The 16,356-nt window shown below is 39.0% G+C and overlaps 1 protein-coding gene across 2 annotated transcripts in view; it reads right to left on the reverse strand.

Moving 5' to 3' along the window:
- Positions 1–16,129, reverse strand: part of LOC306815745 (mothers against decapentaplegic homolog 2-like) — a gene marked incomplete at its 3' end in the record, with an annotated part of 81,878 nt that extends 65,749 nt beyond the window's left edge. The window contains exons 1-2 of one of the 2 annotated variants that reach the window (XM_079332293.1): positions 16,068–16,129; positions 3,672–3,961 (exon numbers count right to left, since the gene is read on the reverse strand). In XM_079332293.1, coding sequence (XP_079188419.1) covers positions 3,672–3,904 — 233 coding nt within the window. In that variant the 5' untranslated portion in view covers positions 3,905–3,961; positions 16,068–16,129. Of the gene's footprint in view, positions 1–3,671; positions 3,962–16,067 lie in introns of those variants that run through there. The other variant, XM_079332294.1, reaches the window with a different exon arrangement.
- Positions 16,130–16,356: the final 227 nt, after the last annotated feature.

Raw genomic sequence — 16,356 nt, forward strand, 5'->3', positions numbered from 1 at the left:
TTCATGGCTCAAGACACAGGGATGGGCGGGGGCTGTCTCCTTTCTTTTGCTCACCAGCGGGGTCAGAGGAATCATCCGGGTGCTGCTCGCTTTCAGCCTGTGCACCACCCCACACCGGGTGCCAGGTTCTCTGCTGTCGGACACTGCCCTGCCACCTTCTCCGCTTCAGCCTGCTACCTCCGAGCACACAGCTGAGCACCAGGACACACACGGTGAGCGGGGAGCCTTCCTCCATCCTTCTCCCACCTGAGACACTGCGCTGCTGCCTTCCCCCCTCCGCTCCAGCCTCATACCTCTGCAACTGCGGGAGCCCTGCCCCGCCCCTCCACCACCGGGACGGAGCGCAGGAAGGGAGTGTCTACGGCTGAAAAGGGTCTGGAACTGAGTTATTTGTTCTGTTTGTTGTTAATTTCCATAGCTGCTGTTGTTTCTCTTTATCTGGTTAGATATATTAGTAAAGAGCTGTTATTCCTACCCCCTTATTTCTGCCTGAGAGTCCCTGATTCAAAAATTATAATAATCAGGAGGGAGTGGGTTTACATTCTCCATCTCAGGAGGAGATCCTGCCTTTCTTGTCCTTCAAACCAGGACAGCAACCTTGCTTAGTTAGTGGAAGGTATCCCTACCCATGGCAGGGAGGTTGAAACTAGGTGATCTTTAAGGTCCCTTCCAACTGAAAACATTCTGTAACTGTGTGATTGTATTTCAACAGAACAATCCATGATAATAAGGAAGAAACTGCTCCATTAGAAGACTCATATAAATTATGAACTCACATGCCAACATTTAGTTTCAGAATACACAGGGATTATGTGATTAGAGTCCCACTGGCTTGCTGGGAGGATTCAGCAAGATAACTACAAATTACTTAGAGGGCTAGTGTCAAAAGGACTTCTGTACTTATTTAGCCTCTGCTCTAGATTACTGACCCACTTATGAAGAGCTAAGCAGTCCTGCTGTGCAATGCCAACACCCACTCCATCTGTTTGCTTCTGCTTTCTCAGAACCTCTATTCATCTGCATAAGAAGTTCTGTTAATTACCACATGAGAAGCTTCTGCATAGCACACACAGTAACAGCCTCACTTAGTATGTAGTCATCTTGACAAACAGCATAGGAACAGAGTAATTCTAATTCAACAGGATTATCAGTGACATACAGTAATATATAATATGCAGATTTCTGAAGAGGTAGTTTAATATAACCTTTGTCCTAGCTGCTCTCAATTTTGAGAAAAGCTTGTAGGTGCTTAGTTGCTTTAGGTTTCAATGATGAAAAAGTACACTAAAGTACCATATCAAACTCTCTGGAAACCTCCAAGGGGACCAGAAATTTGTGAAACCACAAATGAGACTTTTGTTGAGGAAATAATGCAACAGTGGCAAACAGAACATCCCACATTTGCCAATATCTACACTGATTATTAGTAAGTAAATCAAAAGGAAGTTTAAAAAACCCACACAAAACCAAACACAAAAACCCTCCCCAAGCAAAACAAGGTTTGGAAAGTCAGCCCAGCTGCCACATTAGGACTATATCACAGCATCTTAGCACCTTAAACTTTCTGTTGACTAGGAAGGAAAAAAGTTCAAAATTCAGCATTTTATCCTGGCTGATCTGCAGATCTTTAAGACATTCATTAAATAGGTCTCAATTAGCAGTGACCTTAACTCACTAAATCCAAGAACAAGAATCTCTAGAAGTCATTACAGTACTGAGCTGACATTTGTTATTTCCTGGGAACCCAGACTCCTGCTATCAAAGTGAAATAATATCAACAGTCCAAAACCTAACTATAAAACTCAAGAATTCTGGCAAACCTGATATAATCTCACCCCTAAATACCAAAGTCATTTCTTAGTTTAAAATTAAACCTTGTACAATTGCCAACATCACTTCAAGATCTCTCTAGCTACTAGCTTACTCCTAAGGTAGTTAAGAAAAGTAAAACCTAAGTCCAGTACTTTTTATAGCTAACTGGAAGACAGAAGAGAAAAGTACATCACAGCCTAGCAAGAACTGCTGGTCACAACACAGAGGCTATACAGACTATCATAGAGCTTTGTATTCTGTTATAAAAAATTATTTAATGTCACACAAACAGTCATGCAAGTAGGAAGATATACCCAATGTAGACTAGGAAAACAATGATAATGCTAGCATACTGCTTGTATCCTCTAGAAAAATTAGACAACTGTTCTTCTGAAATACCAATATTTACAGCTCCAGTACCCTTGCAGAAGAGCTCTAGAAGATAGATACACATTTTACATCAAGTGAATTTCTATATGGAATATTTTGCTTCTTTTATATGAAACACCTCACAATTAAAGCATTTTGTCTTTATCATGGTAAAGACTTGCTAAATACATAGTCATCTTATGTCAAGTCAAGAAATACATACCCCTACAGGTTCCAATCTTAGTCTACTGATATACACCAAGATAATAAAGAGCTAATATTTTATTTCTGATTGTTTTCCAGCAGCAAAAAAAAGAAAGCAGAAGGGAAACCCAGAGAATTTTTGAACTGCTCTAGGGAAGAAAATACAAGCAGAGGGCAGCATTAGAAACAAAAGGTGGATAGAAAAGAGAAAACACAATTAGTCATTTACTCAGAGCATACTAATGATTTTCCCAAACCTAAAAGAACATGAGAACCATTATAAGAGCTATAACACATTTGATATATGGAAATCATTAGTGACACCAGTCAAACCTAGTTTGTGCTATGATTAATACAAAGATTAAAACTAGTTGGGATGAATGTGCTAATACAGAAATTAGGGTCATAAACCAGATGCAGTTTCTCTCCCCTAGAAATTAAGTGTCAAGGCACTAAATGCCCTAAACATTCCCATGTTGCCAGATCCTCTTTTTCATAGAAAAACACACCTGTGAAGTGATTTGATACTTGTTTTGCACACAATGAGCTTGCTCGGGCACCCCAGTGGGATTTCAGTGCAACATGAATCAAGAGCAGACTGCATGATAGTTACAAACATAACCCTTGCTCTCGCACAGCAGTTGCTATGAATTCAGCTGGGAAAGTCAAAGGGGTAGAATGCAAGTTGTTCACCTAAATGTTTGTATGTATCAGGAGCAGAAGAGCAATACTAGAAATACCCCAACTTATTAAACAAAAAGGCATTTACATTAACCAATAACAAATAATTAAAATGGTCTTCAGACAGTGTGCCTCCAAAGACAAAACTTCGAAAGGAAGAATGGATACAGCTTATATAATTTAACTGAAACTACCAGACACAACGTAAAAATAAATAGATGACTGAAGTGTTGACCAAGGAAAAACCAGCCTTATTTTTAAAATGAAAGTTCAAGTATGCCACTCTGATTATAGACAGGGTTATTAAATAAAACCATAAAGCAGCGCTACAAACTAAAAACTGTACTAGGCACCACCAGAATACAGAGAATTTGAATCTAAGTAGCAATGAAAATTGAAACAAAGATATTATTAGAAATTGTAACTTTACAAAGCATGCAATTCAGTTATAAGCAAGCACTATATATATAACCAAAATAGGTTTTAAAGAATTTGTGAACAACCAAACTTGAAACTGATTTTTTAGTCATTTGTTCAGATAGCCTAAACATCCATTCAGTCATTTCCTAAGTGGTTGTAACAATTTCAAATACAACAGCACTTACCTTGGTATTGTCACACATTTTGTATTGCAATTCTGAGTGGTAATTGCCTTCTCAAGCTCATCCAGCTGTCCTGTTTTCTTTAGCTTCTTGACCAAGCTTTTCACTGCTTTCTCACACCACTTTTCCTCCTGACCATTCTGCTCACCACCACCAGCCCCTGCAGTGCCACCAGCAGATTTTTTCCACCCTAGAAGTCTCTTCACAACTGGTGGAGTGAATGGCAATATGGACATGACTTTCACCAGATAGGACACTCAGCAAGCAATGAATTGGAGATTCCCGCCTGATCCCTAAAAACACAAACCAAAACAAGAGACACGTTAGCACTGAGGTTTCACATGAAACAAATGCCTTGCTTCGGACTTTTTATTACCAAATGCCATAGGACCCCGCATCATAAAATAAGTCAGACATGTTTGCATAAAGGTTAGGTACTTCACCAATAAAATTCAAATGCAAGTTTGCTGCTGACTCTTCAACAGTTAGCACAGACTAATGTTACTGTTGGAGTGGAAATTTAATTCTTCCTCAAGTCTTTCCTGGCTAAATCAACTCCAGAAAAACAAAACAAAACAAAAAAACCCCAAGTTAACTTTAGTCTAACTTTGCACATAGGCTGGCTGGGTCTATTAATTTATTAAAACTTTCCACAAGTGATATGCACATTCTGCCCAACTCCAAATTAATTTAGCAAGCAAAATTTTCTTTGAAATGTCATTTAGTCATGACAGTTTGACAGAAGTCTTCCAACAGCTAGCCGTTTCACAAGCCTTTTCTCCTTATTTGTCATGCTTCAAATAACTACCAATTTTTATTCCACTTGGGACACCAATTTCAAATTCACAAATCTGGTAATAAGCTTATTCCCATCTTTCAATCTAGAGTTCAATGGCTTACAGATAATCTTCTCAACTGGTAGTGCTCAAAATCATCAAGTCTTTCAAAATTTATTAAAAGATAGTTAAAATCTTAGTTTGCAGATACATGGGTAGTAGAACTGTCTGTTTTCAATTTTGATAGCCTTTCAGCATCAACTACCTGATCAGGATGTTTATATGAAATGAAATACTAGAAGATATGCTGAAAGTTGGCTATGTTTAACATTCACTACAACTTGCATTTCAAATAATTTAAAAGAAAAATTATAGCCATTTGGAAAAAAAAAAAAAAATTCTTGGTTTTGGAGCTTCTATTAGACTGGTTTTATATACTAAAATATAAGCCCCAAACCAACCCCATTATTTCAGGCAGACAGATGTTAGAAATTGCTCAAATGTATAATAGTCTTACGGATAGAAGTATGGCATTGAAGTCAAAAACCACCTTATTTCCAGGCAATAAACTCCAGAAAGTTCCCTTATTTCCAAGATGTATAAATTAGCTCAGTCAGCTAAAAAAACCCTTGTTTTAGCTAAAACTTCACACTAGATTCTGTCTACTCAATTTGAGTTTTCAAGGCAGCTTACACCTCTACATCCTGTACTGGTACACACTCCTCGCTTCTATCCAAAATACACAAACGTAATCTTACTGAAGTTTCCCATCTGCAAAACAGCATGGTTGATTTGGGATACTTCAGGCTACAGTATTTATGGCTAATTTATGCCTTGTCACATCTGCAATTTCACTGAGAACCAAGTCAAAAGACACTAGATTATATTCTACAAGTAACTTTAAATCATAACTTTTCAACTTTCGCAAAACAGAACATTCAGTAGGCATGACATTTCAGTTTCAAATAAATTACATCTCCATAAATCAGCTTCTAAGAGCACCCAAAACACAGATGAAGCAAGAAATGTAGTTTTCTTGGATCTGGGAGACAGAAGTTCCAATTAACAGGGACTCAAGATTAACACTGGGAACTTTATGCAAGCCATTCAAAATAATCTATCCTAAATAAGAGAATCATAGAAAATTTCTAATTAAACACTGACTAGGACACACAGGGTACAGTTTCATAGGGAGGCAAGCCAATCCAACAGCTTCCTGCCACAGGAAGCACAGCCCTCCTTTTCTTCCCTGTGGCACCACCACCACTACCATCTCTGCATGTGCTAATACCTTTCCACAAAGACTCAGCTAGATAACCAAGTAAAAATTGATCCATTTAGGGGTGTTTTTTGTTTTCTTTTTTGCTGAGTTAGTTTTCTTTCAGGTTAACAAATTGCAGCAGATCACACAGAGTACTGTAAGTACTCCAGCTCACATCAGGAGAGTTGCAGGAGTATGTATGGAGGACTCCAGTCCCAGCCTTCAGCAGCCATTGTAGCACTGACTGCTTTGCTGGAAATGCAAATCTGGGCATGTACATTTAACTTCGATAATTTATTTTGGTGGCAAAGCCAAATAGACAGTCTTACACTCCCTTTTTTGCATGTTCTGAACTGATCACAAGCCTAGAAGTGAAACATGTTAGTCCCCTAATGCAGTACATTGAGTAAATCCAGAGATGAAACAGGAGGCTTGCATGGCCTCTACTGCTTTAAAAAACTCTCACACCAGGTTTCTAAAACAGGGAATAGCAGTCAATCTGAGTGTTATAAAAAGACTTCTATATTTGAGCAAGGCCAACATTAGATGCTTCAGAGGCATATGCAAGAAATTGAAAAAGACTTAAAGAAGATAACCTCTTTTGCTTTAAGGATCCCATTTTAAATGCTAGCAATTGATGGTATAATACTTGAACATTAAATTCAGTGTTGAAAAGTGTTGGCAACCAAGTACCACTATCACTACTTATACACACATCATTTCTTCTCCCCACCTATGGAGTTCACTGAGATATAATATACGTATTTCCTGTTGAGCTTCAAATTTTTTACCTTTCTTCATCCCAGAATACTCTATTGATTGTCAGTCTTATAAAACACACACTCCAGTATGGTCTCATTTACCAAGGTAAATTGCCTATTCTTCCAGGGCCATTAAACATTCTCAATGCTTTTATTCAATTTTTCAGCTTTACAATACTCCTTATGATGAGGTGTTCAATTTTGCAGTATTCTCTCCCTTAAGACTGATCTCTATATCATTTTCTGTATTCCCTGGTGTTCTTTTTATTTTAACCAAAATTTGCCTTTCTGCTTCAAATACACATTTGAATAATTTAAGTCTTGCAGCAGGAAAGAATTTAGAAGCCCCACACATTTCAATTTTCCTGTATATTTGAACTCTCACACTATTTTGACATAATCGAAGGGGGGAAAAAATATAGATCATTCTTTTCCCACTTCCAAGACTCTAAGCTCAGACTTAACTAATTGGAAATTTCCAGATACTATACTCAGTTTTAACCAGTTCCCTTATAGATGTGTTGTCATCCAGCTTCTCTAGAAGCTGTCAGTGTTTGATCTGCTACGCCGGTGAAAAGTAGCTTTTAAAAAATATAACTACAAAGGGATACACTTAAAGAACCCTTTATTACAAGGACTATTATAGCTTAGCATCTATTAAAAAAAAAAAAGACACAACAAAAAAAAAAAAAAAAACACAACATACACCACAGCTGCAGACTAAGTTTGGGAGGTTTAAACTAGCTTCTTCTTTCTAGCTATTGTTTTCCCATGTCAGGGATTTGCCAGCAGTATTAATAAGAACTTCACTAAGTTGTTCCAGTAGTGGCCCTGTATCTTTCAAAGGGTAAGCAAAGAAAATGACACAAGTAGAACAGGACATTCATCTTAATACTTCAGCCAATTGTGATGACTACTCATATGAGAGCAGCACTCTGCTCCAAGCCTAGAAGAGACAGTGTAAAGTGCAAGGCATGGTTAGGTTGAATTATGAGCAATTTAGATAAATGAAAATTATGCAAGGAAAAAGTAGCAATAAAGAAATTCATAAAAAATATCCTACTCTGCCAGGTGTGGTACATCCAGCCTAGCACTCCATCTCCAAAGGTGACAAAAGGACATGCTACTCAAGGAAAGCACAAGACCCTGGCTATTTTCTGAGCCTGTTCTCATAATTCTTCAGCATCTTAAACTGTTACAGCAGTAAATTAAAGGCTACATGCCTACTTATTCCCTTTAGCAGTCATTTATGGACCTCCTGCCCAAAAATTCATCTAACCACTTTTTGAAACTGTCTCCACAACTTTGTGGCAGACTGCACCAGAATTTAACTGTTCAATGTTAAAATAACTACTTTTAGCTATTTTCTTTATCACCTTAGTTTCAAAAAGCGCCTCTTGTTCTACTGTTGCAAAATGTGGAATACATAAAATTTTCTTAGGAAGGGACGTCCTTTGATCTTTATATACTTTCAAGCCTAATCAACAAGAAGGGAGATTTAATCCATTAAATGGGGAGCAGCTAACAAGCTATAAGTGATGTACAGGTGTTACAAGGACAAACTACTTCTTGGTAGAATTGCCTGGTTAAGGTTTAGGGCTCAACATGTTTCAATGATCTCAGGGGGAGGTTAACAAAACTTGGAAATAAATGTACCACTGATAGTGGACACAAAGAATGAAGAATTTATGGCCCACAAGGACATTTGGTAGACCTCCCAATATAAGGGAGAAACTAATAAAGCCAACTCAGCAACTGTGCTGAATCTGCTCCAACTGAGTAAAAAGTAATTCCGGCCGGGGGAAAATCACAACCACAGACTCACAAACCACTGACCCAAGAAGCCTACTGACTAAAGAGAAAGACTGAGCATGCAGAATAATTAGCATTAGAAGCAAGGGAATTATTAACCAATAGAAGATAGAATCTTAATTAATAAGAGAACGATATAGCCTGTAGCCAATGAACACTAATTCCTTTGTTTGCTAAAATGTATAAATAGTAAAAAGTTTTAATAGTTGGTGTTCTTGATTTGTGGAATACCACTGAGCACCCAGGCTTGTACAACTCTGAAATAAATAATCAGTCTCCCTCGAGTGTGCAATTATTGGCTTGTTGCATGCCAGATAACAAATCTGAATTTTGTGGACAACACTACCACTGCAAGCTTTGCTGAAGAACTGTTTGTATTCATCTTGCCTGCAAGCTCCATGATTCTGTATATTTGAATCACATCCCTCCCTCAAATGGAGAGCTATCATAAGCCTTTTGTCACCAAGAAACTATCTGAACAGCTCATACAGTTTGGGATTCTCCTCTGGAGAGATGCCAAGCCTGAAATCTTTAATTAAATTACAAATACTCAAAGTCATTGCCTAAGGACTGGCCTAAAGACCACAGAAAAATTGTATCAGTCTATGGTTATCTTCTCACTTATCTTTTTGATCATATCCTAAAGCTCTCAACATTATAATTTAAATAAAGAGTAATAAGACAAATCTACACCTCATGAGGAACTGGACATAGAAGGCAGAGTGCATATCTGATGCTGAATATCTGGCAGGAGCTCAAATAAAAACAAGGAGCCCTATACCTGTGTTGGGTTCTAAATATCTACCCAGTCTCAGACACCATGTTTATGGTAACAGATTTAGGAGTCACTGTTGCAGCTCATTTTTGACCAGCAAATCCCATTTCAATTAATCAACTAACTTTTGCCTTTAAATAGGTTTTGATCTCTGTTCCTAAAGAATCATCCTCTTATATGCTGGCACTGTTGATACTAGCCTCTTGCTAAAAAACATTCCTCTAGCTATTTTGCCTTGTACATTTTCTTCATTCACAAAAAAAAAAAAATATAAAATGCTTTTTCCCCAAACACACCCAGAAAACAATCTTTGCCAACAATACAAGAAACATTTCCACGTTGCTAAATTGGCTGCAAATTAAATATCATAAATATGTAATATCCCCTCTTCCTTGCCATATGTATTTTGTGATTTCCTTGTAGTCTACAACCAAGAATCTTAAAAAAAATGAGTACTCATTTACAGCCTTTGCTTTTAAGGATTTAAAGTGTGCTTCACAATCACTTATTATTTTCATTGCCTCTTCCCTTGCTCTAGGAACATTATTCTACTAAGGCCCAACACCACAGCCCAAATCTGATTTTTAATTTCCATGTACTATTTTCAATTTGCACTACAACACACCAACATACAGGGACTCTGAGTAACTACAGGAAGATTTTTAAGATCCCTTTCTGAGCTCAACTATAGGTGAACTATTAGTATCAAGACAGCAGTGTAATACATAGCAGAAAACTTACACTGTTTTATCCCTTTCCACATTCTCTGGATTGTGCCTTAAAACTGCAGCTTTGAATACTCAAGGTGCACTCACTTGCCCAGAGAGGTACAAGAGTTTCTTTAGATTGATGGAACACATACTGTTATTTCCAACAGATTAATACTGGAAAAGCTACAAACTACCTAACTCTGGTGATATTTATTTCATCTTTGCCCTCATATTATCTCTGCTTCTCGATGCACACGTTTCTATAGTGTGTCAGGGTCATAGCTGGCAGCTTCTAAAGTCGCAGTTCAAGTCATATTTGCTATTTATTCCATTCTACTGTGGTTCTCTGGAACAAGTATTAAATATTAAGCCCATGATCCCAGCAATAACTAAGCATAAAAGATGAAGAAAACCTTAAGGGCAGTATGCTAGCAGACTAAAATCTTCAAGGGAAATTTTCCTTTCCTGAGTGTCTGGAACATACTATAAACACACTGGTGCTACCAAAAATATCAAGTGATTTCTGGCTAATTTATTCTAAAGCCTTATGCAACATATTTCATATCAGTCTGCTTATTCATCTTAAACTTGAAATAAAGAAACCTGATCTTGCCTGGTTTTACTAGAAGTATTCTGGCTTAGAAGAATTTCATTTGCAAGAGCTGTTCTGGAATAAAGAGGACAGAAGGTCCTAAGGAAAGAAGATTGAGGAAAATAATTAGTGGTGTTTGAGAGAGAGTCTAAAAGCTCATTTCCTCACACATTTAGTTCCATTTTTGAGATTTAAGGCAATTTTTTTTTCATTACTCTTGGAATTTGGACAAGAGTCTCTATCAATTTCACCAACTGCACAATGTTTCAGATCTTTCAGAAGACAAAGTATATCCACCCTTTCCCTTCATATGTGCCCCTGTGATATTACTGATTTCACAATAAAGCGACATTAATTGAAGTATAGTCTGTTTAAGGCGGAATCAAGACCTTAGTGAGGTAAATAAATAGGTTCAGCAGCCATAAAATTAAGGGTTACAAATAGTTTTAAGAGTTGTCCACTCTGTTAAAATGTTAAGCAACTTACTGTTCTTGATGTGCATGTTCTGTATCCCCAAGTTGGCCATCTGTTTGTATTTTCCCAAACAATCCCAGTTCTAGTTCAATCACTTCCTGCTTCTGCCCTGTCCCTCACTTCGCTTCCGGCCGCCTGCTGCTGCCGCCTGTCAATCAAAAGACACTGCCCCATATGCAAAGTTTCCAGAGTTCCCAAGAAACACCTCTTCAGTGGAAGTCCTAACTACCCATGAACTAAGGAGCGGTTGAGAAGAGTGGCACCCCTGGACCAACGAGCCCCAATAGAGTTCTGAACATGCCTGTGAGGTTGGAACTCCCATTCCTGCCCTCGGACAGGACTGCACAGGAACCTCCTTCCAGCGTCACCTAGACAAGCAGCAGCAGGTGTCGGCCCCTGGCGACCCCCCCCCCAATTCTTCAATAAAAGAGCTGCTATTTAATAAAGGCTTTGGCCCTGCTCCGTTTATTACAATTAGGTTAAACAATAGTGGGAGCGGAAGTTTAAAAAGGCATAGTTTATGCAGTACTTGCATGTCTCCTATATTAAGTCAAAGTCATTAAAACTTAGAAAAACAACAAAACAAGTATTTCACCTTGCATTGAACAGAAGAAAAAACAAGACTAATTTATTGCCTGCTTCTCAATCCTTCAAGCTGTGTTATTCCATCCAAGGAGACAATTTATCCTCTGTGGAATCTGAGAAAGTTCTCCGTGTTAATGATCTCAACTTGCAGGAAACCTGAATTTTGCATGAACTTCAAACTAAAATCAAAGCCAGTTTTTTCCCTTTCAGATAGAATACACTCTAGTTCAATTACACAGTGTAACAAAAAAGACATTTCACTTCTACTGCAGCCACAATCCCTCCAAAAACTGCCTTTTGCAATTTTATAAGGGCTAATTATTTTTCTACAAATGAATATTAGACACCTGGTTTTGTCATACTGGAAAAGCTCAAGCCTACTATCACATACATACTTTTCTGAAAAACAACCACACAAGAAAATGAGATGGTGCTCATATTCTCTCCTCATATTTCAGTCATAGTAGGACAGATTCAAGTATTCCGTTACTGGTTTTTGGGTGTTAGGGTTTTAGGGTTTTTTGCTTTAGAGGAAGGGGAACACAGCCCTACTGAGCAATGCCCTCAAATCTACCTCCCAGTTCAGCTTTTGAGCCAATTAGCCCAGAAGTGAGGGGTGGCTCTGAAGAGCTCCCCCCTAAGGGGCTCCATCTGGCCAGCTCACAGCCTAAAGTTCCAAGGAGTAAAAACCCATGGTCCTAGTTGAGCTTTGACATGAGCAAATAAGGCAGGCTGCTTGTGATCTGGAGGGACAGGAGCAAGGAAAATTCTTGTCCTGGGTCAACTTTAGAATGAGAATTTCAAACATGCCTACAGAGACTCAACATGCACAATTTTTAAGAATACTATGCTCTAGTACTGCAATGCATTTTGAAACTGCATAACTGTAGTACCTTTAGCTCACTGAAAACAGAATTACCCACCTACTTGAAAGTAGACTTTTTTCCTCTCTCTTCATGAAGTTTGGTTATTAATCAAATCAGAAAACTCATATTTCTCATACACAGAACTAAAATAAGCATAATCATGACATTAGGAAAGCTTCAAAAGTTGGGGTTTTTTTAATTACTAAGGACTACTAAAAGTGACATCCAAATGTAGTAATGAAAAGGTATATTGCTATTAGAAAATTGCACTGTATGTAACACATTCATTCATGGTATACTAAAATTGCATGCAACTGGAGACACAAGATATTATTTTACTAACCTTTGATGAAATTACTAATAGGACTGAGGTATTTTAGCAACTCCCCTAGAATTGCAAATGAGGAAAAAACAACTGCAGTCAGCCAAATCACCTGTCTCTGCAAAGCAGCAAACTTCTTCCACTTAGGGCTATGAACAACCTAATAGTATTGCTCCTTAAAACCCCATAATAGCCCCAAAAAAGCACCAAAGCAGCACTCCAAACCACAGCAGTTTAAGCCCTTACCTCATTAATTTTGACTAAAATTTTTCATGTATAACAAAGTGCCAACTTCATTATTTTAAAAAATAAATTACTTCTGGGCTAAATTTGACAGGGATATTCATGGAACTAATTATCAGGTACCTGTTTGAGTTTTTTATCTGTATAGCTGAGCAGCTTCCCCACTAAATCCCAAACAATTGCATTTAACAATTAGTTAACGCAAGACCACTTTCAATACAGGCCAAACAAATATTTCTCAAATAATCCCACTTGTTAAGCAGAGTTCACTTTGCATAAACTCCTATTGCTCCAGTGTAATTCAATCTAGCTTGAGTCCCAGACTAAACTGATTGGACACCCAGGAACTGCTCTCTCACATTATCTTCTTGGTCTTACTTGACCACTTATGGCTGTCATCCATTATAATAATAAAAAGTCATGTGGAACAAAGCCATACTGTTTGCAACAGTTTATCTATTGAAAGTGGACAGGAATGTTTAGGAAGGTTTTCTGCAGTAGCCAATTTCTTCTAGCCCAGAGAGTATTGAGCACAGGGCTGCCTGTACTCTCCATTCTATTACAAAAACCTAATCCCATCGCATGACCTGCAGCAATTCAGTTTAACAAATCAACAATTACAAATATTTTGGCAAAGTAAGCTTAGGTATTGTTTGCCTCTCGGCACAGTTCACAACCAGTTTATGGCTTTATGATAAAAGTCATTAAATCCAATCTGAAAAGCAGAATTTACAGCTCACTTAGCAAGTCAGGCCCATAAATGGATGCTTTCAATTACAGGGCATTTACATGCACAACCATTAAGGCAGTACTGAATACATTTGAAAACTCTGGAATACTTTTTATAATAATTAAAACTTTGCGTACTGTTCTTTATACAAACAAAACTTAGGAATTTGCTTCAGTCTCAAGCAGAGCTCAGAGTCCTTATCTAGGCCTGTTCTCACAGTACTTTTCTGGAAAAGGCATTAGAGAGGTGAAAACGAGTTTTTTTATTGTGTTTAGTAGCTGAGATTTTTTTGGAGCTCAAACTCAATTATATCAACTGGTGCTCAACACTTCCAAAAGATCAAGTGGAACAGGAAAACAGAGGACCCAGAAGGGGCTTTTATTTCGAGATTCACTGCAATTATTTGATTTTGTTAATGAATATAGCTTCTGGATGGAATAAAAAAAGAGATTGATTAGGAGACCAATGATTTTAACCTCATTTTTCCAATTGTGGTGCTCTTTTTAATTATCAAGCAGAACCCCAGGAAAGTTGACAAATTCTTCTCTAAGATTATATTACACAAACCCAGGTTCTTCCATGAAGAAAACTGGATCTTCAAACACTCTCATTCCTTTTGGTGACTGTCAGTGTAGTCTGAGTTTGACCTACACGACTGCAGAACAACAATCAACTACCAGGTTACACTATTAAAATCACAATATGCTCTAAAACGTGTGCTTAGACTTGTCTGAGTTAAATTTAAGCCATTTTAAATGAGTCCCTCCTCTTTCTCTTTTTAAAGGCATTTGTAACTAATGCTATCTTTCATCACGATAGTGATAAGAAAATGGGGGAAGGGACTTCACAAACCTTGTTTACTTACATTCTCATTCTCCTCTAATTCACTAAGCTTGTAAACATTAAAGTTTTAAAGCTATACCTCAGAACAAACACATAGTCAATCTACTTACACAATGCAAGCTCCAACACTGCAGTAAAGCATAGGAAAGAACAACAATGCTGCTGTATGGACTAAAGGGAAGCCTTTCACTTTAACAGGAGGGGGTTTCGTTGGTTTGGGGTTTTTCCCAGTTTGAAGAACAGAGCAAAGTCTAATCAGTCTCTCACTAGAGTCCAGTCTCCACAGAAAAAATGTCACAAATAAATCTGAAAGTACAGCTCTCAAGGCTAAGAGGAACACTTAAGAAAAGACAAACCTGCTGTTATGTGCAGTCTCCTAATAAGTTGTTATTATAAACTTGCTACATATGGAATTGGGCTCATTTATAACCATGAACTGTGATAACATGAGCCCTACACAGGTTGCAGCATTCACCAGCACTATTTTCAGAAATAGTTTGATGGTAAATGCAGTGAGCAAAACTCTCTCTTAACGCTATTCACTTGTTTGTAAAGGAATTGAAAAGAGCACAACACCCCTGTTGGGAGTTTTTTTTAGTCAAAAACTGTGACAAAGAAGCAAAAATGCATAGGACTAGGCTGCAGTGCAAATTCCAGCTGTTCAATTCAGCAGCTCTCCAAGACTACCACAAGACCTCTTCATTCACCCACTTTCTAGCCTTCTTTTATTTCCTCAGAATGAAGACTGAAAGACTAGTGTCACACTTTTTCCTCCACTCCCTACAAAAAAATTACAAATAGCAACTCCACAAAATTATAAAAAGGAACTCTGCAGTAACACCAACTACTTGCATTTATCACAACACAACTTTTCCCGTGTGCTTATCTAGGTAGATGACATACTTTACAGATTATGTTTGTCAATACATGGATAGCCACAGCATTAAAGGTAATACCATGAAGAAAACCACTAATCAATTTGCATGCACATGTCTCATGTGGACTGTGTATATTTCACATACATGGCTCTGGTACACACAAAAGACCACTGATTGAAGTGAAACCTTGCAATCCTAAACACTTCTTTCCAATTTGCTTCTAGCTTTCTCCACCACCCCGGCACGAAGTCTTGCACACCTAACCTCTGTAAGAAAAAAAGTCCAGGCAAGAGAGGGAGGAGAGAAAAGTATATATTCTTTTTCCCCTCCTCCCTCATACACACAGAGGACACAGGCCAACCCTTCCCACCTTTTTAACAGCCCGCGTAGAGGGCTATTGCGGCGTGTGAAAGGCCGAAGGGGTGCAGCGACACTCCCTGCTCCGTCCCTACTTCCTGAGAGCAGACCCTGTGAGCAGCCAGCAGAAGCCGCCGCACCCCCCCCCCCCCCCCCCCCCCGCGGTAGTTTCCTTCCGCCAGAAGACGCAGCCTTCCGAGCCGCCGTCACTGAGGCCCACTGAGGCCCACCGCGGCTGTTTGCCGCCCTCAGCGCCAGCAGCGCCCCACCACAACAAACGGGGAAGAGGGCGCGGGGAGGATCCCCCATCTCCCACCGGGACCAGGCTGGGCCTAGTCAGCCTATACACCGCCGACGGGACACTCTTTCCCACAGCGCAGCGAAACCGCTCGTCGAAACAACCCCGAAACCAACCTCCGCCTCAGCAAGCAGCCCAACCGCCCTGCTCTCTCAGCGTTGCTCTCCCCTGGGCGCCCGCCCTCCCCACACCCATTGGCTCCCGCCCAGACCCGCCCCAAGCAGTGGGCAGGGAGGCGGCGCATTGGTTCGGCCATTCGTCACTTGAGAAACAGTGGGCGAGGATTGGGCAATGACTGCCAAGGCCCGACCCCAGCCGCCGATTGGCGTATTTAGCCGCCAATCGAGTGCACGCGGCCCGAAAAAAAAATAAGGAAAAAAAAAGCCGCGAGGAGGAGAGATGGAT

The sequence above is a fragment of the Erithacus rubecula genome, assembly GCF_903797595.1.
Source record: "Erithacus rubecula genome assembly, contig: scaffold_208_arrow_ctg1, whole genome shotgun sequence".
NCBI lineage: Eukaryota > Metazoa > Chordata > Aves > Passeriformes > Muscicapidae > Erithacus > Erithacus rubecula.